This window comes from Haliotis rufescens, unplaced genomic scaffold (assembly GCF_023055435.1).
Source record: "Haliotis rufescens isolate VD_foot unplaced genomic scaffold, xgHalRufe1.0.p SCAF_5, whole genome shotgun sequence".
Taxonomy (NCBI): domain Eukaryota; kingdom Metazoa; phylum Mollusca; class Gastropoda; order Lepetellida; family Haliotidae; genus Haliotis; species Haliotis rufescens.
This window is the reverse complement of record NW_025964223.1, coordinates 9,502,467-9,524,671: the sequence shown is the minus strand read 5'-3', so window position 1 is coordinate 9,524,671 and position 22,205 is coordinate 9,502,467. Positions and strand designations below refer to the sequence as shown.

General features: G+C 43.2%; 2 protein-coding genes across 6 annotated transcripts in view; both read right to left on the bottom strand.

The window, feature by feature from the left end:
• Positions 1-2,966: 2,966 nt before the first annotated feature.
• On the bottom strand, positions 2,967-22,176 carry LOC124150665 (alcohol dehydrogenase [acceptor]-like). 4 transcript variants are annotated; one of them, XM_046522651.2, is made up of 12 exons: positions 22,059-22,176; positions 20,996-21,143; positions 18,814-19,025; positions 17,358-17,544; positions 16,120-16,248; positions 14,282-14,403; positions 13,944-14,111; positions 8,551-8,701; positions 7,345-7,487; positions 7,092-7,263; positions 4,083-4,305; positions 2,967-3,992 (listed from the first exon to the last, which is right to left on the bottom strand). In XM_046522651.2, exons 2-12 carry the CDS (start codon positions 21,129-21,131, stop codon positions 3,866-3,868), a joined length of 1,770 nt encoding a protein of 589 aa, XP_046378607.2. In that variant the 5' UTR covers positions 21,132-21,143; positions 22,059-22,176; the 3' UTR covers positions 2,967-3,865. The 4 variants fall into 4 exon arrangements, with proteins under 4 accessions (XP_046378607.2, XP_046378606.2, XP_046378605.2 ...); XM_046522650.2 differs by lacking the exon at positions 22,059-22,176 and adding an exon at positions 21,903-22,050; XM_046522649.2 differs by lacking the exon at positions 22,059-22,176 and adding an exon at positions 21,729-21,875.
• The window catches only part of LOC124150664 (alcohol dehydrogenase [acceptor]-like), a 49,152-nt gene continuing 29,913 nt past the window's right edge, over positions 2,967-22,205 (bottom strand). For both annotated transcript variants that reach the window (XM_046522646.2, XM_046522647.2), the window contains exon 13: positions 2,967-3,869. In XM_046522646.2, coding sequence (XP_046378602.2) covers positions 3,866-3,869 — 4 coding nt within the window. In that variant the 3' untranslated portion in view covers positions 2,967-3,865. The remainder of the gene's footprint in view (positions 3,870-22,205) is intronic.

Here is a 22,205-nt window from a genome sequence, read left to right as displayed (position 1 = left end):
CATTTTTCAAATGTTAAAGTTTGCAATCACAGATAATGTTTATCACAACTGTAAAATGCAAGGATATAAGCATATCATCACCATCACCATCATCATCGTCGTCACCATCATTATCATCACCACCAGCATCAGCATCAGCATCAGCATCGCCACCGGTATCGTTATCACAGGTATATATGGTACTCCACACAGATATTAACGAATGGCATCTATTTGATCAGGGGTTATTTAAATATCTATAATAGCTGTGTGTCAGTATATCCAGTTTCTGGCAGTGTAGAAAAATACCAAGTCGGTCAGCTGTGAACACGGTCCTTCAGCATCGGGCATCAGCTAATTTTCTTACGTCCTTGACACACAAAGACCTTGACATGATGTAACTTACCAGGGAGAGGGGATAGTCGGATTGCAGACACGAGTTGGATGTCGTCCAAAGAGTGTTACTAACTACCAGAAACCGTTTCATAGATCATGCTTTCTGTCTAGGAAACTATTCTTTACTGCTGTTCAGTATCAAATATATTAGAACAGTAAAAGAAAATAACGACACCAATTCTCAAACTGTTTAGAATTATATTCCCAGGATATGCATACACAACCGGGCAAAAAAATGCCTGCAATTCTAATATCACTCCTGTGTACTGTGAAATTGCGACCCCCGTGTTCCTTAAGACTTCATGTGCACGTCACCTGTTGTGAGACACTAATTGATATGATGCATGTAGTATCGCCTAAGATACCCGAAGCAAATGTATCTCCATCGAATAACAATTTATTGTTTGTTTCATTTTTAACCACCATCAAACATGGGTGTATACTTACTTTTGCCCGGCAGTTTACACAAGTTACAATTACTTCCAAATCGTTTGATCACTGAGACGATTGGAACATGGTGGTCGCAATTACAAATTGCACAGTGAGGTGAGGTGAAATGGGGTTTAACGTCGCGTCCACGATTATTGCACTTTTATAGCGATGTGTGTGTGTGTGTGCGTGTGCGTGTGCGTGTGTGTGTGTGTGTGTGTGTGTGTGTGTGTGTGTGTGTGTGTACATAAAACATTCATCTTGAGCGGGATGGTAGTTCGAGTTGGATAAGCATGTTAACTATGCTCTTCTTAAGGTAGAGAATGCCGCGCATGAATGTATTAATGAGATTCCCAGATACATGGGGCCTTTTAGGCAGGAATCTCCACACAGAGGAGACTTAAATGGGGATCGGGTGAACATAATGTACACATAATTGTACAAGTCATGTAGAATGATTTTGTACACATAATTGTGCTTGGATTGTTGTACAATATGTTTTTATTTTGCCAATAATAAATCATTATTTACATTCTTGTGTATGCTTATTTCAATATACTAGTATATTCATGGGTCTATACATGCACTGTGGCATAGTGGGTACTGCAACCCTGATGGTGATACGGCCTAATCCCTTAATCCTTTGTTGTTATAAGATCCAAACTCAAAAGTGGGCCCAGTGGGGGTAATCCATATGTGGTAGATTGTGTGTCATCAAACCGGACAACTTTGGTCTTTGACTGATTGTGGGGTAAAACACACTTATTCATTTACTTGTATCGGAAATTGAATGTTCATCTTAATTGTTATTGATCAACACGTAATATATTTTTAAAGAAATAAAACAGTGACATAATAACTACAATTTATGTCAGTACGAGTAGCTCTATTGGAGATGGAGATGAATAAGTGTTATAAAGTTGTTAGCTTCTTCACAACTGTGTAACCATGAATTGCCTTTATTGGGTAATCCAAAAAGACATAGCGACCTAAAATAGCCAAATATCATACGATTTCACGTGTCCACCATCTTGGATGCAAGGCGAAAACATTTCTGCGCGTTTGAAGCTACTGAGAATGCCCCCTGCTGAGTTGGACGAACATTCTGGTGTAGCGCTACGTGTTGACCAGAGGCTATCAGCAGTATTTCCTGTCCAGGTTATTTAGGTCCGTGTGTGTGTGTATGTCTGTGTGTGTGTGTGTGTGTGTGTGTGTGTGTGTGTGTGTGTGTGTGTGTGTGTGTGTGTGTGTGTGTGTGTGTGTGTGTGTGTGTACGTGCGTGCGTGCGTGTATGTGGGGTGGGGTGGGGTGGGTGGGTGGGGGGTGGGGGGGCTGAGAGTGGGGGATAGATGATGGATTTAACAAGTAAGGTCATCTTGAGCGGGACGGCTTTCGTAGATGGATTAGCATATGAACTATGATTCTCTTTAGGTAGAAAATAAAGATCCACGATGTTCGACTTGGTAGAAGTGTGTAATCAAACCTCTCAGCATTGGTCTTTGATTGACTGTGGTGTCAAAACAAACTCATTCATGTACTTGAACTGAATGTTCATCTTAATTGTTATGGATAGTCACGGAACCGTGATCCAGAGAACAGGGTGTCATTAGATAAAAATCAAGTAATAATGGGATTACCAGAAAAAACAGGGTATAACACCCAAGCCAATACGCTTCGCCCAGGAACACCAGAGTAAGTCAGTGCAAGATAGAAAACTGCCACATAAGTATGTATGACAGGCTTGTCGGGTATTGCTACTTGTATAAGTGAAAACAAAGTTATAAACATGAATAGCAAAACTGATGAAAGTAACCAATAAACGTGTATAAGTGTTATATCGTCACTGCAAAAATAATGAGTGTTTGTCTTTAGTATCAACATTCAAATACGCGATATCTGTATTAGCGATATTGCCTACGTTCCACCGGTGAGTGAGCGTTAGGCTTACTATCTCGTAGTATAATGTTGCAAGAAATTGTATTTCTGAAGACATCACGATACTTTTTTTACGATGCATCACGTCTGCACTAGCGCTTTATAACAGCCTTGTGTTTGGGTATTTCTGTAGTTTAAATTGCTGCTCTTGATATTGTTGATTAAACTTTGATACTATGAACAATATATATTGCTGAGTCGTTAAACAAATAAAAAACAAACATACAAAAATGTAATATATTTATTTGTATGATATCAGTAACGTACGGATTATTAGAATGAAAATTAGATAATAAAAAACTTCCAATAATACTCATATCAGTAAGTTCACAATTCCATAAATATCTTTCAAATTAGAAATGTCAGAATCACACCTTCATATCTTGAAGAATTTGTAATATGTATCGACTAAAGACGCTGTGTGCAGCCTTCAGGACAGGCGCTCCAAATCAACAATAAGTGAAGTGATGAAGCTGAACTGTGTTAATAGCAATATGCAAATATCTATGACTTCGCATTTTGGGGGAGACTGGGCGTATGTGCCAATCACAAACAGACAGGAATACAGTGTCTCAGTCACAGTGGTTCTCCTAGTGATTCATAAACACATGCTTATGATACAGTCGGAATCGCACGATGGCGTTGCGAGAAATAATTTTTGTGGGTCTGTTTATCATATCAACTTACAGCTGCACTCGTACCTCTGTTACAGTGCTGACCCTGTCTTCAGGTAGAAGTACTAACTCATGTAAAGGCCCTCTAAATTCAGATTTTGTACCCTGATGACCTCAGATTATGTGTCGCACATTTCATGATAACCGGCCATCACTACCCCCTGGAGTACTGATCTCAAGGACTACCTTTTTTCTGGAGGAACTTATCTCAGGTCTGTTGTTCTGTTGTTCTCTAGGGTTTACATGTGCTAGGTCTGCTGAATGCTATCTTGAGGTACTGACGACCAGTAATACTGATCAAGTAGGGGCACCAGTATCACCTCTATGGGTTTAGTAAGGGTATCAATCACTACAGCTACTGATCGTAATGGGTACCGACCATATGGGTAAGAAATTCGAGGGTACTAGATATTGCCACCTCTCTTGTTACTTAAGTTATGACTATATTCGCTTTATGTCTCTCGTATCATGTCCGCCGCCTTCTCTGCAATCATGATGGTCGGGGCGTTTGTGTTTCCTGACACGATGGTCGGCATGACAGAGGCGTCCACGACTCGTAGTCCAGAAATACCCTTCACCCTGTAAACAAGCGATGGAACCAATTAATCATTGTTCTTCTACAGGTGTCATGGTAGACGGAAAGAATATAGAAATCACAGAACTACTAACCTCAGCTTAGAATCCACAACAGCTGAAGAATCGCGTACACTTCCCATCTTGCAGGTACCGACTGGATGGTAAATTGTCATTGGTATAGCCCGTACATGGCATTCCCAGTATGCGTCTGTGTCATATTCCACATCAACGCATGTCGGACAAGGCGTCATATCTGGTTCCGTACCAATATCCTTCAAGCTTTTTGTCCGTAACAATTTCTGTGAAATCCGAATACCTGCAACATAAAACACCCACTGTATCTTCATCAAAATGTCACATCGTGTTTTGTATGTCTGTTTATTGTATAACGACACACTCAGCAATATTACAGCTGTATGACGATGACCTGTAAATAGGCAAGTCTGGACCAGACATTCAAGTGATTGACATCATGAGCATCGATCTATGCCATTGAGATACAGTGTGATATGCATCAACCAAGTTAGCGAGCCTGGCTACCCGATCACTTTAGTCGTCTCTTACGGCAAGTATGGGTTTTTGATGACCAAATCGAACCCGGATCTTATTCAAAACGTCCGGTCATGTTGGTGACATATATAGCTTGCATGCGTACATGTTTTGATAAAGAGCAAGTAAACGCAACATAGCAACTTTGCAGACTTCAATACTTTAAGGCATACTGAATCACAAATACCAATCTAGATTTGAAAAAAGGGAAATAGTGTAAAACAGATGGTAAAAAAAAAAAGAGACAAGCGTAATCGTTCCCCAAACGACAACATCTGCCACTAAGGGGATTCCCCTGGGGTTCAAACGTTTAGCGTTTAACGTGCTGCGGAATTTCAACGATCTGGCCAGGGCCCAGTCTGCCTGCTTCTCACTCGATTTCGTCACTTTACGGTGCTTTTTCTGTCTGCTCATCGTCTGTTTGATTACCGTGTCCACAACTCATGTCAACTTTAACAACATTGAAGACGCCTTCAGTTGTGGTACTCAGGGAATTAATCCCTGACAGGCATTCATTTTGTTGAATAGGACGGAGAGCATCAGGTGGTTCATGTGGGGTCTTCCTTCTTGTCCAGCTCATGTTGTTACAAGTACAAAATTCACCCGAACGTGGTGATTGGAATACAGGAGATAAAAGGGGGCATCTCACATATGACACAACTAATTGGCGAACTATATTCACATGCACTATATGGCATGAAACATATGTAACATTAATGATTTGGAATGCTTTGGATAATGAAAGGAATTACAGACCGGTAGCTGTGTTCCACTTTGGCTAATATACATGTTGATGAGATATTTCCCAATTCTTTTGGGATCATCACTTGGTTTTTGACGGATACAAGTTCAGGATCAAGACCACACGCTGAACTCTCATTCATTGGAAATGTTCTCAAAGAGAATGTCCGGCCACCCTAAACACCAAAGATGAATTCGTCACGAAGCACAACCATACTCCAACGACCCCTTTTGATAAGTTCCTGGCAAATCACAACCACGGGAATCATTTGGAGGGGTGGCATTCAAGAGACTGAAGAGACTGAAGAAACTTGGATGAAGCAAACTGAAGCCATTGAGATACTGCAGGTTGAGCAGGACAATACTCAGACCACAGCCATCCTGCTTCGAGCTGGTAGGTTGATATCATCAAAGAAGAAGAAGAAATTTCGAAACCTAGACCATGCCCTCAGTTGGAGAAGAGACAACATCTTGCCAACCATAAACCAGTGAACGGTAATCACAAAGCTGATTCACAGCTTGTTGCACTGCAGTCATGTAAAAGGAAATATTAAATTGAAATTTGAGAAATAAGTCCATATGTTGTACAGTGCTCATTCTTCATATCATTTATCTATTTTATATTTTAAAGTAAACCTATACTGGATGTACGTACGAACGGATTTATATGGCATAAACAAAAGCGATGGGGATTATCCATTGGCCAGCTGCTGGACAGGTACATGTAGGAAGTCGCCGTATATGGTTCCAAAACAGGATGTTAGACATTAAATTTTGTTAAAGACATTAATTGATATTTTAACTATTCATAATGTCAAGATCAAAGGTCGTTTCACACACCCAGCAATGTATGCACTTTATGTTTGTAAGATTAACAGAAAACCGCTTCTTGGACTATCCATATAGCTACTGAGCATCACAAGTCTACATATCAGCCAATTAAAACATTTTTCACGCACCGCTGCCCCGTTAGGAGGGTAAATATTAGCCACGCCCCTAAATAGTTTTTTTTGGAATCTGATTACAGAGCGTGCGATTTCAGCACTTTCACTTGGACATTTAAATACTTTCTACGAATGTGATTATTTCACTAGGGAAGTGACTTAATATATCCAAGGCAATTGATATTCACAGCAATATCACAATCACTTTTATCACTATACTTGCCGTTTAAGATAATCGGTTTAAATATTATAAGTTATATCCTTAACATTGAGAATGCCATGTAGTTTGAGGTGCCCAAATTAGACCTTCAGAGATCGTCGTTATCCATGCAAGAATCCGCAAGTCACCTGCTACGAGTAAAGGGCCAACTACTGGTATGTTTGTCTGTTCCTTTGTTTTGAGACGCCGCACTCAGCAATATTGTGGCGTACACTCTCAGCCCCGTCTTTTCATTGACATGGCATTCTTAAGCATTTGCTCAGCCCAATTGCATTAGTGTTTGTGAGTTCCCATACAGGCGCACACACTTTGGCTTCTGTGCGCATATACATCACGCGCTGTTAATAAATTATGTGAAATTTCATTGTGATTAGACGTTGCGTTTAGGTATTGTCAAAGTACGCTTCGACGGTAAATACATTCAATCGTTAGTTCCCTTATTTTTTGTCTGGAGTTGATTTCCCTCAGACATGACACTTATATTGAGGCAAGTTACTATAGCTTTGTGCATGTCTTTGAAACCATGTACGTTATACGAGTCACGATCGCGGCGATGTTAAAACAGCTAAACATCGAGGACAATTGCTGTTGTGTTTTAGACAAAAATAATCAAATCCGATCCCAAAAATGTCGGTCCCGCACACTGACCTCTTATGAGCGTTTGGACATCATCGGGATGAGACAGGTAGTTGGGCTCGATGACAGGATGCTCAAAGGGGTTGGTGCTTCTCAGGCGGATTGTCCCTCTACTCTTTGGTCGGAGTAAGCTTGGAAGAACGGTAAAGCCTTCTCTTGCCGTCCAGTTCATACGATCCATGAGCTGTGAAATAATGAAAACATAAATAAGAGGTTCCCGGCTGGTGTTGCATGTTCCTTTCTCACAAAACATGTCATACTCTACCTTGTTTGCAATGTTGAAATAGTTTGGCGGTCCCGACGGTAGCAGTAAGGAATAGAAGTGAAGCTGGAGATCCGGCCTGACTTCATCTGGCTTAGTTTTCAGGAAGGCAAGCACTTCTAGACCGAGATTTGAAGCAAGGACCCCTGGTAGAGGAAATATAACACAAACATATAAAAGAGAGTCCATGACCCCAAAGTAGATTACTGGGGTGTCACATGTTCATCTCAGTGGGTCAGTGAATGATGTTTGCACCATAGCCAGAAGTTTTCAGTCTGTCAATAAGTAGGATACGGGACAGTCAAGCAGTGTTTAGTACTAAGCAACGTCCAAAGCAATCTGGGTAGCCTTGGGTTGGTTGGCTGGTTGTTTTACGCCGCATTCAGCAATATTCCAGCTATTTAACGGCGGTCTGTAAATAATCGACCACCGATCCCGTTCGTCGACTCTTACGACAAGCATAGTCGCCTTTTACGACAAGCATGGGTTGCTGAAGACCTATTCGACCCCGGATCTTCACGGGTGAAACCCATACAGGATGATATATATACATAATACCAACAACAAATAAGGGAACTGATGAATGGATAGTGAAGATGCAATGACGATAAATGACTGGGGATCAATATCTTGTCTCTCCTCTCGATACACGCACGACGAGGATGATTTAACATAGCGAATTTAACTTGAGAATATCCTTCGTCAGAACACTAAAGCTGTATTCCAGCTTGGTGGCTGGAATTGTTGCTTATTCAGCAGCCCCTGGTGTGTATTATCCAATCGACAAGTGTTGACAGACCAGCTGCCGACTTGAGGATGTGACTATCGGCATAACTGTCGCCACAGGGCGTGTTGTTGTTGTTATTGTTGTTGTTTAACGTCGCACTGAGCAGTACTCCAGCTATTTGACGTCGGTCTCCAAATAAGCATGTCTAGACCTGATCGATATCATGAGTAGCGTTCCACGCCGCTGGAGTACGATGACACGCACCGCAACCAATGCATGTCACCGACCCAGACTACCTGTGGCTACAAGCAGGAGTGACTACCTCCTTTGTCTTATTCATCTACAGATATGAGTATATTTTATACGAGTACAAGATAGCTATAGTATATATTCCTGACCAGTGAGGAAAAGACCTTTAATGAAATCAATTCAGGAAATAAATGTGATACTTTTCATGTCATAACAATCTCTGCTAATCCGACCTGTGCCAAAAAACTTGTACTGCAGATTCGACTTGATTGACGAGGCCTTCTCTGGTGTGATGGATAAGGGTTCTCCTATGACGGCCCTGTGGTATGTCATAAGGTGGTCCTGGAGGTTGTCCCCAACGGCGAGGTTAGCTTCAACTTTGATCTGAAGCATCCATATTCAAATAACCATGTAATCACGAGGACACTTTGTTCACTTTGTACGTTGTGTCAGTGTGGCACTTGACTAGTTTTGCATCTCTGATCTGGCAACTCCACTCACTTCATATACCTGCATGTCTGACCTGGCAACTCCACTCACTTCATAAACCTGCATGTCTGACCTTTCAACTTCACTCACTTCATATACCTGCATGTCTGACCTGGCAACTCCACTCACTTCATATACCTGCATGTCTGACCCGGCAACTCCACTCACTTCATATACCTGCATGTCTGACCCGGCAACTCCACTCACTTCATATACCTGCATGTCTGACCTGGCAACTCCACTCACTTCATATACCTGCATCTCTGACCTCGCAACTCCACTCACTTCATATACCTGCATCTCTGACCTGGCAACTCAACTCACTTCATATACCTGCATGTCTGACCCGGCAACTCCACTCACTTCATAAACCTGCATGTCTGACCTGGCAACTCCACTCACTTCATATACCTGCATCTCTGACCCGGCAACTCCACTCTCTTCATATACCTGCATCTCCGACCCGGCAACTCCACTCACTTCATATACCTGCATGTCTGACCCGGCAACTCCACTCACTTCATATACCTGCATGTCTGACCTGTCACCTCCACTCACTTCATATACCTGCATGTCTGACCTGTCACCTCCACTCACTTCATATACCTGCATGTCTGACGTGGCAACTCCACTCACTTCATATACCTGCATGTCTGACCTGTCACCTCCACTCACTTCATATACCTGAATGTCTGACCTGGCAACTCTACTCACTTCATATACATGCATGTCTGACCTGCAAAATCAACTCACTTCATATACCTGCATGTCTTATCTTGCCATTCCACTCACATTATATACCTGCATGTCTGATCTGGCAACTCTACTCACCTCATATACCTGCATGTCTGACCCGGCATCTCTACTCACTCCATATACCTGCATGTCTGACCTGGCAGTTCCACTCACTTTAATACCGGCATGTCTGACCCGGCAACTCCACTCACTTCATATACCTGCATGTCTGACCTGGAAACTCCACTCACTTCACATACCTGCATGTCTGATCTGGCCATTCCACTCACTCCATATACCTGCATGTCTGATCTGGCAACTCTACTCACTTCATATACCTGCATGTCTGACCTGGCAACTCCACTCACTTCATATACCTGCATCTCTGACCCGACAACTCCACTCACTTCATATACCGGCATGTCTGACCCGGCAACTTCACTCACTTCATATACCTGCATCTCTGACCCGGCAACTCCACTCACTTCATATACATGCATGTCTGACCTGCAAACTCAACTCACTTCATATACCTGCATGTCTGATCTGGCAACTCTACTCACCTCATATACCTGCATGTCTGACCCGGCATCTCTACTCACTCCATATACCTGCATGTCTGACCTGGCAGTTCCACTCACTTTAATACCTGCATGTCTGACCCGGCAACTCCACTCACTTCATATACCTGCATGTCTGACCTGGAAACTCCACTCACTTCATATACCTGCATGTCTGATCTGGCCATTCCACTCACTTCATATACCTGCATGTCTGATCTGGCAACTCTACTCACTTCATATACCTGCATGTCTGACCTGGCAACTCAACTCACTTCTCTACTCTCCTCATATACCTGCATGTCTGACCTGGCAGTTCCACTCACTTCATATTCATGCATGTCTGATCTGGCAACTCCACTCACTTCATATACCTGCATGTCTGACCTGTCACCTCCACTCACTTCATATACCTGCATGTCTTATCTGGCCATTCCACTCACATTATATACCTGCATGTTTGATCTGGCGTCTCTACTCACCTCATATACCTGCATGTCTGACCCGGCATCTCTACTCACTCCATATACATGCATGTCTGACCCGGCAACTCCACTCACTTCATATACCTGCATGTCTGACCTGGAAACTCCACTCACTTCACATACCTGCATGTCTGATCTGGCAACTCCACTCACTCCATATACCTGCATGTCTGATCTGGCAACTCTACTCACTTCATATACATGCATGTCTGACCTGGCAACTCCACTCACTTCATATACCTGCATCTCTGACCCGGCAACTCCACTCACTTCATATACCGGCATGTCTGACCCGGCAACTTCACTCACTTCATATACCTGCATCTCTGACCCGGCAACTCCACTCACTTCATATACATGCATGTCTGACCTGCAAACTCAACTCACTTCATATACCTGCATGTCTGATCTGGCAACTCTACTCACCTCATATACCTGCATGTCTGACCCGGCATCTCTACTCACTCCATATACCTGCATGTCTGACCTGGCAGTTCCACTCACTTTAATACCTGCATGTCTGACCCGGCAACTCCACTCACTTCATATACCTGCATGTCTGACCTGGAAACTCCACTCACTTCATATACCTGCATGTCTGATCTGGCCATTCCACTCACTTCATATACCTGCATGTCTGATCTGGCAACTCTACTCACTTCATATACCTGCATGTCTGACCTGGCAACTCAACTCACTTCTCTACTCTCCTCATATACCTGCATGTCTGACCTGGCAGTTCCACTCACTTCATATTCATGCATGTCTGATCTGGCAACTCCACTCACTTCATATACCTGCATGTCTGACCTGTCACCTCCACTCACTTCATATACCTGCATGTCTTATCTGGCCATTCCACTCACATTATATACCTGCATGTTTGATCTGGCGTCTCTACTCACCTCATATACCTGCATGTCTGACCCGGCATCTCTACTCACTCCATATACATGCATGTCTGACCTGGCAGTTCCACTCACTTAATATTCCGGCATATCTGACCTGGAAACTCCACTCACTTCATATACCTGCATGTCTGACCTGGAAACTCCACTCACTTCACATACCTGCATGTCTGATCTGGCCATTCCACTCACTTCATATACCTGCATGTCTGATCTGGCAACTCCACTCACCTCATATACCTGCATGTCTGACCCAGCATATCTACTCACTCCATATATCTGCATGTCTGACCTGACAGTTCCACTCACTTCATATACCTGCATGTCTGACCTGAAAACTCCACTCACTTCATATACCTGCATGTCTGACCTGGCAATTCAAATCACTTCATATACCTGCATGTCTGACCTGGCATATCTACTCACTCCATATATATGCATGTCTGACCTGGCAGTTCCACTCACTTCATATACCTGCATGTCTGACCTGGAAACTCCACTCACTTCATATACCTGCATGTCTGACCTGGCAGTTCCACTCACTTCATATACCTGCATGTCTGACCTGGAAACTCCACTCACTTCATATACCTGCATGTCTGACCTGGAAACTCCACTCACTCCATATACCTGCATGTCTGACCTCGCAACTCAACTCACTTCATATACCTGCATGTCTGACCTGTCACCTCCACTCACTTCATATACCTGCATGTCTGACCTGGCAACTCCACTCACTTCATATACCTGCATGTCTGACCTGTCACCTCCACTCACTTCATATACCTGCATGTCTGACCTGGCAACTCCACTCACTTCATATACATGCATGTCTGACCTCGCAACTCCACTCACTTCATATACCGGCATGTCTGACCTGGCAACTCAACTCACTTCATATACCTGCATGTCTGACCTGGCAACTCCACTCACTTCATATACATGCATGTCTGACCTGGCAACTCAACTCACTTCATATACATGCATGTCTGACCTCGCAACTCCACTAACTTCATATACCTGCATGTCTGACCTCGCAACTCAACTCACTTCATATACCTGCATGTCTGACCTGGCAACTCCACTCACTTCATATACGTACATGTCTGACCTGGCAACTCCACTCACTTCATATACATGTATGTCTGACCTCGCAACTCCACTCACTTCATATACATGCATGTCTGACCTCGCAACTCCACTCACTTCATATACCGGCATGTCTGACCTGGCAACTCAACTCACTTCATATACCTGCATGTCTGACCTGGCAACTCCACTCACTTCATATACATGCATGTCTGACCTGGCAACTCCACTCACTTCATATACATGCATGTCTGACCTCGCAACTCCACTAACTTCATATACCTGCATGTCTGACCTCGCAACTCAACTCACTTCATATACCTGCATGTCTGACCTGGCAACTCCACTCACTTCATATACGTACATGTCTGACCTGGCAACTCCACTCACTTCATATACCTGCATGTCTGACCTGGCAACTCCACTCACTTCATATACATGCATGTCTGACCTGGCAACTCCACTCACTTCATATACATGCATGTCTGACCTCGCAACTCCACTAACTTCATATACCTGCATGTCTGACCTCGCAACTCAACTCACTTCATATACCTGCATGTCTGACCTGGCAACTCAACTCACTTCATATACCTGCATGTCTGACCTGGCAACTCCACTCACTTCATATACGTACATGTCTGACCTGGCAACTCCACTCACTTCATATACATGCATGTCTGACCTCGCAACTCAACTCACTTCATATACCTGCATGTCTGACCTGTCACCTCCACTCACTTCATATACGTACATGTCTGACCTGGCAACTCCACTCACTTCATATACATGTATGTCTCACCTCGCAACTCCACTCACTTCATATACCTGCATGTCTGACCTCGCAACTCAACTCACTTCATATACCTGCATGTCTGACCTCGCAACTCAATTCACTTCATATACATGCATGTCTGCCCTCGCAGCTCAACTCACTTCATATACCTGCATGTCTGACCTGGCAACTCCACTCACTTCATATACGTACATGTCTGACCTGGCAACTCCACTCGCTTCAGATACCTGCTTGTCTGACCCGGCTCCTCCAGTTACTTCATATACCTGAATGTCTGATCTGAAAACGCAGCTCAGTTCATCTTGTCTGAACTGAAAATCCGCTCACTGCTGTGTTTGTGAGGTCAGAGCAGGTATTTCGCTCATTATGTGTTAATAAGTAACTTGGTTGAATGTCCGTCCTCTTCACAACAACACCGAAAGTTTGAAGCACGAGTGAGTCAGGTTCAGACTCGATTATCTAACAGACAACGGTCGTATAGCTGGACTATTAACGATATACATTGTAACAAAAACAATATACAAAAGTCTATTATTGTGTAGTTTATAACGTGAATCAACAGACCCCATTATCCTCCAAGTGTTTCTTTGGCCCGATCCCAGACAGCATCAGCAACTGTGGCGACCCAACCGCACCAGCAGACAGGATTACCTCCCTTGAGGCTCGCACTCTGTACAGGCGGCCATCTTTAACATACTCGACGCCAACTGCTTTCTTGTTTTCAATCATTATCTGTAATAAAATGGGGTACCATTTGATTGGTAATGTGTGATTAGACTTTAACTGTAGCTTATTACTAAAGTCATTTCTGTAAGTTTATGATTACCACGCCTTCATTTATATATGTTTCAACAGAAACGTTAAGTATGAATACAAAATAGTTGATTGTTTTCATACACTACCTTCGTGACGTGACTGTTGGCCTGGACGTGCAGGTTGGGTCTGTCTATCACAGGCCACAGGAACGCCTTGGATGTGCTCATACGTTCCCCGTTCTTGATCGTGGTCGGGGTGTAACTAAATCCTAAAAAAAAACAGATTCATACCTTGACCGCGGACTATAATGATACTGCATTAATAAACATATATTTAGAAAACGTGTCGGCCATCTTGAAGTTGGCTATCTTAAATTTTTGTAGATTTGTCAAAAGCCGAAAACGTTCAGTAGCTCTCGCTGAATAACTTTTTAGAACATTCTATGGCTATTTTGCAAGACAACACATGTTGTTTCATCAACAGATGGAACCTCATCTGAAATATGGAAGATGTACTGATAATTGGTGAATTCAAACGGTGAATCAAACTGCTGCATCATCAGGTTACTGGAGTACGAGTTAAGGGTCAGACGATTAGAAATCATCTCTTCACGCAGCTTATCTCCATGTTCGACGGCCACGTGTTTTGCCCACCCTTACAAATCGTCATATTGCCAACAATCGTCTATGGTGTACACAACGTCGAAACTGGGGTAATCGTCTCCGGTCATGTGTCATATTTATTCCGATTCACGTTGCCCTTCATTGATAGGCGTGGTTGTGTCTGGCGAACATCAAGCCAATGGTTAGTTGATATCTCATGACAGATTTGGCGATAGATCGGTTATGTTGCAGGGTGCCATCACTATGACTGACTGAACCCACACTGTGCATGGAAGGGTCACTGGACAGTACTATCGGAACCACATACTGACACTCTTTGTTGTCCCGTTCTGCGGCGCATGGGTCGACGTTTTGTCTTCCAGGAAAACAACGCCCGAGCTCACCATGCACGAGTCGTCAATGGTCACCGCCAGTAGCATCCATAAAATGCCATGGCCAGCAATGAGCTCAAACCTTTCGCTCATTGAAAACGTCTTGGACATTAAAAGGAGACGTGTGCGTCAACGCCATAGGTCGCCGACCACGTTGAATGAAACTTGGACAGCCACTCGAAGAGAAGTGGGATATCGCAATTTGGAGACAAGTATGCCTGGTCGAGTGAATGAATGTTTGACAATTCGTGGCGGTCTTATGCACCACTGATAAACCCGTCTACTTTGAAATTTCCCATATTACCCTAATCGTCCTTCAATATCTTTGGCGGCCATAACATAACTGTCATATGAGGGGTGTTCATTAAAGATTTCTCCTGACCCACTTCCGATGGACCTAGTGGAATGAAACTTGGCATAGGTATTAGTCTTTCTCCACATAGGAACCACCAAGAGTTACACACTTCTCCCATCGTTTTATGCAACTATGGAGTCCTCGTACTTCACTATCGCTCGTCCCAATCCGTTCAGTATTATCATTGAACTATTACAAGAGACTAATATTTCTTATAATTTTGGAAATGTAAATTTATTTCCGACTATCCACTACTTTCTGAAGATTATATCTAGTGCCAAATACTTTGCATTTGTGTTATTTACAGAAGCACTCACACTTCGGGAACGTTTCAGCTAAGAGTATTGAGAACGATATGCAATAGTTTGCCACGCGAGTTGGTATCGATGTATCGAGCCTTATGAAAAGTAATCCCCTCTAAGCGACCTCATTTGCATATTTATCGGGTCGTCATACCAAGTCTATGGGATTGGTTTATTGCATCGATAATAGTATCCATTGCATGACAAATAGGGATAAATGTACAGTAAGGTATTCTTCCAACACACACGCGTCCTCACATTGATACAAAGCATGATGAAATGGATGTTGAACAAGCACCATGACAATGTATCTGTAAGTCTGTATGTCCTAACCTTCCTGCTCCGCGCCATTCACGTCCGTCTCTTTATACCCCAACTCAAGGCCTGCCTTGAATATCCGCTCTGTTACCGGTTGTCTCTGTGCACTGCTGATGGTCAACGGTCCACCGACCCCATGGTACTCTGCAAGGAATAATAGTATTGTCGTAAATGAGATAGATTTAATGTTCCCTTCGACATGTAATCTTTATATTTTTCCTATGGTGTTAGAAAGTTGAATATTTATCATACTCGATTAAGATACACGAAGAGTCAGTTAAATTATGATTTATACAGAATAGAGATAAAATGTGATCCAATATGTCAATGTGGTAATCCATGTGAAAACGCACATCATTATTTATTAAAGTGTCCATTGTACGTCCACCAAAGAAAAACTATGTTAATAATAATTCGGGACATTTTACAGAACGCCGTGAACAAAAATGTTAAATTAGATTTAAGTTTGATGTTAAACGGAAATGAATGTTTGTCCATTATCGAAAATCAACACATCTTTAAAGCAGTGCAAATGATTATAAGTCATACAAAGATATTTGGGTAACACTTTGATGTACATATACTAGTCTCTCTCTTGTACATTTCTTGTTATCTTTACACTCATCTTCTTTTCTGTTTTCCTTGTATATGATTTACTGTACAAGCTTTGTAAATACCATGGAGAGGGGTATGGTGGATAACTTGTTCCCAATCCATTTCAATCTGAATAAAATATGTTTAAATCAAAATGTAATTTTTGTTCCAGCGATGGCAATCCAAGGAAAGCTTGGGCATGAAAGTGTGAAGGTAGCTGGTGCTGGTGCTGATATACCAAGAGCAATAATCTTAGATTCAAACCCTTTCCAAGTTTCCCTAGTACGTTGTTTAACGCTGCACTCTGCAATATCCCAGCTGTATGACGGCGGTCTGCTCAAAAAGTCAGGAGCATCGATCCACAATATTGGGATACGATGACATGCATCAACCAAGTCAGCGAGCCTGACCACCCGATCCCGTTAGCCGCCCCATACAAGCATATCCGTCTTTTACGGCAAGCATGGGTTGCTGAAGACCTGTTCGTACCCGGATATTCACGGGGCAGATTCCAATCCACGAATATAACATCCTCGCATGCGTGGTGGACGCAACTCACGGGTTCCGGTCCCTTAGACAACCGGGCCAACTGTGACATGGTCAAATGTCCTTTCGGTCATTCCTCATTCTAACTATGAGCGTTATATGTATAGATTCACCTGGTGACAGGCCTTCTACTTGGTTATTTTCGGACTTCTTAAAGTAGGGAAGGATATCTTTATACGTCCATCCATCACACCCATTGGCAGCCCAGTTGTCGTAGTCGTGACGATGACCTCTGACATAGACGTTGCCATTGATTTGACTGCAACCACCTAGAAGTCTTCCCCGCGGCCAGAATGATCTCTGTGCAAGAGATAAAGATTATATACAACATGAATGAACACTTGCCTAAACATATATTTGTAAAGTCAACGGTAATTGTGGTCGTTGTCTTTCAAATTATACCGGGAGTTTTTAAAGTACAAAAGTGGAAACTCTTCTCGTTTTCTATAAAGATGTTAAGGGTTGTATTAAGAGCCCATTATTCTAATTAGTTTTCTTTATAGTTTAACAATTTACACAAATACCAAATTCTCCCCTGTAATCAGTTCTGTACAATTGCATGCTGAAATAAGAGGTGTACGTCGTTTTAAAAGGAAAATCAATTTTAAGGCTCGACCTTTTTCGACCACATACGCTTTACAACATCAGTCTGGCCTGGTATGTCTTGTACGGAAGCGTAGTAGGGCCACGGTGAAATTTCTTTTCTCTAAGTATCTCCTACGTAGGACTTAGTATCACCTATGTAGGACTTACTATGTCCTACGTAGGACTTACTATGTCCTACATAGGACTTACTATGTCCTACGTAGGATTTTAGTATGGTTACTCTCTCCTACGTAGGATTTAGTATGGCCTAGAGTCACTATCTCCTACATATAGGACTTACTATCTCCTATATAGGACTTAGGAGATACTTAGACAAAACAAAATTCACCGTGACCCTACTACGCTTCCGTAGTCTGGACCAGTGGCTTGGTGCGTGGTCAATTTGACTATTGATCGATCTGTAAAATGTTATCAGTTATCAATTCATTTTCATGTATGCCTATGAGGATAATAACACGTGTTATCCACAATATAGCTATGAACTGTGCGTAGACTTTAAGTTTACAATTGACCCATGATGCGCTTTTCCGCCATAACACAAATAGCAACTGTCTGCAACAGTGAGTGAGTTGGGTTTAACGACGCTTTTAACAGTATGACAGTTATATTACGGCGTGTCAGCTTCATGTGGGAGTAAAGCCCGAAGTGATACAGGTCTCAGACGTTTACCATTTCGGCGAAACCCACGAGCACGGGTATGTTGCTGACAAACCTAGAAACATAATTAGGACGAACCGGGATTCGAACCCACAATCATAGGTTTCTGGCGTGTCCAAGGGACGCAACTCTGCACAGCGAATTTCGGCGCCTTAGACGACTGGGCCACCCGTGCCCCTTCTGTTTGCAACATGTCCATTGGATTATGTTTGGGCAGATAATCGAGGCTGGTTGTTCTCTGGCATTATAATTATATAATTATAATATATAATTATTTTTTAAACACAAACGTTTGTAAGGTATTACCCTATCTTCGAGAGCACCTCCTGCATGCTTAAGTGGTTCAGTCAAATACTGCCAGTCGAATTGGTGTTTCCCCAAAGTCAATCCTGCAAGTAATGGGATATCCACAAGTGGCTCCTGTCGGTCATCCCCTCCGGCCTCAATAAGTAAGACAGTCACGTGATCTTCTTCGGACAGGCGGGACGCCAAAACAGAACCTGCGGATCCTGCTCCAACTGGAAAGAAATACAAACATGTTCGGATCGGCTCGGATATCATTGACATCCGTGGGTGAAAGTTGTAACGCCGTGAACATATGGAAGACGTCAGTGTGACCTTTACAGGAAATATAGCACAAACGTGATGTGTACTAAATTCAGTAATTCTAGATGAACGGAACAATGTGAGGGTTAATGTTCATTGCTTGGTCACAACTTAAAGTATGCAATAAAACCGATTACTGAGTGAGTGGTTGTGGTTAATTGCCTGATCATCTTCGGGGAGACGGGATGCTGAGCCAGATCCTGCAGATACTGATCCAACTGTCTTCAACAACTTCTGCTTAGCCAAGAGCTTAGAGACTCGTGAAGATCCGGGGTAGAACAGGTCTTCAGCAACCCATGCTTGCCGTAAGAGGCGACTATGCTTGTCGTAAGAGGTGGCTAACGGGATCGTCTGGTCAGGCTTGCTGACTTTGTTGATGCATGTCATCGTAGCCCACTTGCGTGGGTCAATGCTCATGATGTCAATCATTGGATTGTCTGATCAAGACTCGATTATTTACAGACCGCCGTCATATAGCTGGAATATTGCTGAATACGGCGTTAAACAACAAACGAACAAAGCTTACAACATGAAATGAAATTAAATGCAACATCATCAGCATTGTTCGAGCGTAAATATACTCTTAACAGCACATGAACTATTACAGAACCAGCAATAGTTTTAGCACTATTACAGAAGTTCAACAAGCCCGAAACACACTCCTAATGGCCGACATATATTTGCATTTGGTTGTGTTGACGAATAGTCTTGAGTTGTAAGTTACAAACAACACGCGATGGCTAGACAACCGTGGATACAGTGTGCTATGGCAATGGACAATATACACTGTGTATTTAGGTCAGATCATTTCTACACTATCTTCTTGTAAAAAGATCACATCAGCTCAACAATTCCTAAATACACTGGGGGTGGTCGGGTAGCCTAGTGGTTTAAGCGTTTGCTCGTCACGCCGAAGACCCGGGTTCGATACCGAGCGCCAAACAGGGTAACAACAAGTGCCATCTTGTTACGTCTTTTGGTATGACGCGGCTTGGGATCAAACCCCGGACGTTCCGCTCTACCACTTGACCACGGAGGCGGTCTCCAGATATTTAAGAGTAAGTTTCTAGCAATGTTCCACACGAGAGGGGGCGGTGGGTTAGCCGAGTGGTTAAAGCGTTCGCTCGTCACGCCGAAGACCCGAGATCGATTCCCCACATGGGAATAGAGTGTGAAGCCCAATTCTGGTGTTGCTGGAATATTGCTAAAAGCGGCGTAAAACCATACTCACTCATACTCACTCACTCTAGAGGTGGGCATTTTACGGGGGGTGGGGGGGTGGGGGGGGGTGGGGGTGGGGGGTGGGGGGGGTGTCGTACCCCGCCTTCAGCGTGACGAACAACCAGTTTGACCACAAGGCCCTCGCTACCCCTCCCTCTAAGGTTCAGTCACAAACATACTTCTTACTGATTGTGGGGGCACGGGTGGGCCAGTCGTGTAAGGCGCCGCGATTGCGTCCCTTGGGCACGCCAGAAACCTACGGTTGTGGGTTCGAATCCCGGTTTGCCCAGATTATGTTTCTAGGTTTGTCAGCACCATACCCGTGCTTGTGAGTTTCACCGAAGTGGTAAACGTCTGAGACCTGCATCACTTGGGGCTTTCCTCCCATATTAAGCTGACACGCCATGATATAACTGGAATACTGTTAAAAGCGACGTTAAATCCAACTCACTCACTTACTGATTGTGCCATTCCTACAAGGGCGGTGCAGTCCTAAGGTAGACACGTATCTTGTCTGCCACCACAAACGCGTTGTCCGAACACGATTCCATCGTCCTAATGTAAAATCTCTGTTGGAACAACTGTGAGTCACAAACGTCACATGTGTTAAGTTTTTCGAGATTGTTGTTTTTATATCAATAATATGTGGCCTTCTACTTACCTATAATGTAGTCATACGTTGTGTTTAGTGCTGGTGAGATGACTTTGCTAGTGTCTGTCGGAAAGACATACAGACGAACGACAATGGCAAGGATGACGACATTGACGACGACTATCAGCGACGTTAATGACGGCATTCTGACGTCCTCCTGCAAGACAATGAAAAGTTATTTGCCTGAAACCAAGTTTTGCTGAATCAAAGAAATGTAGCGTAAAACAATGAAGTTAAATTATCGAGTATGGGCCAGACAAACCCGTGACTGATATCATGAGCAACACATACTGACGTCACTGACCCTGACCTCCCGATTCAAATATTTGCAATGTCGCATTGTCGCCCCATCTACAAAAATGTGGAAAAGGCGTTAAAAAGCGACACAATACCACATCTTGAGTCAAATGTGGAGATTTGTTCAATGAAGTACTTTTAGGCTGGTAATATACACATATAGCGAAACAACTACCCAATAATAGTTGCCATTCGACTCGGGCGATTCGTGGGTCACTGTCCTCTCGTCCTTGGGAGATATGTACACTATAGTCCGTTTGTTGAAAGATTGTACCGATCAAATCTCAAAAAGATATAAATCCAAACGCAACAGTTCGTCTTAAATGACATAAAAGTTGTTTGTTTACAAACTCTCATGTAATTGTTGGTGTATTAATGCCTATTCATATTAATAACAGATTCAGACATGTATACAGTGGCAATGTGGAAATGCGGTACACCTTACCCGTGTAGCGCTGATCCCCCGTATCCAGGCCCAGCATAAACAGGTCAACCTGACGCTTTAATGCACTCGACCCAGATACACGGCAGGAGGTGAGTTCCCTGACAGCGTATGGTCACGGACCGGAACTACTCTGCGTCTGTATCAAGTGGCTATATTAGTGCAGGATATGCTCACCTTTGGTATCAACCTGCTTCGTCTAATTTGCAAGAACAGGTGAACAATAGCAAATAGACAAGCCAGTTATTGTCATGGATGAGGGGCTTTGATGGTTAGACAACGTAGGTGGGTATTCCCACTTTGGCAATCGCCAGTATATGTATGTTCACTCACCGTGGCAATCCCCTGTACAACAGGAGATAAGGTTATAGTCTGTTTCGGTCTGTAGCCAAAAGTCCGATCTCGTAACCACTCGCCTGTTTCCGGCTTGTTCCGGAATAACACGAGTTGGTCACGAATGCATAGTCAATAGCCGGCCAA

Bases quoted from the DNA above. Each gene is read 5' to 3' on its own strand.
- LOC124150665 (XM_046522651.2), bottom strand. From the start codon at position 21,131: ATGCCGTCATTAACGTCGCTGATAGTCGTCGTCAATGTCGTCATCCTT. The intron at 7,488-8,550 runs GTCGGATTAGCA...TTCCTCTACCAG, and splicing joins GTACAAGTTTTTTGGCACAG to GGGTCCTTGCTTCAAATCTC. The intron at 4,306-7,091 runs GTCAGTGTGCGG...TTTATGTTGCAG, and splicing joins TGTCCAAACGCTCATAAGAG to GTATTCGGATTTCACAGAAA.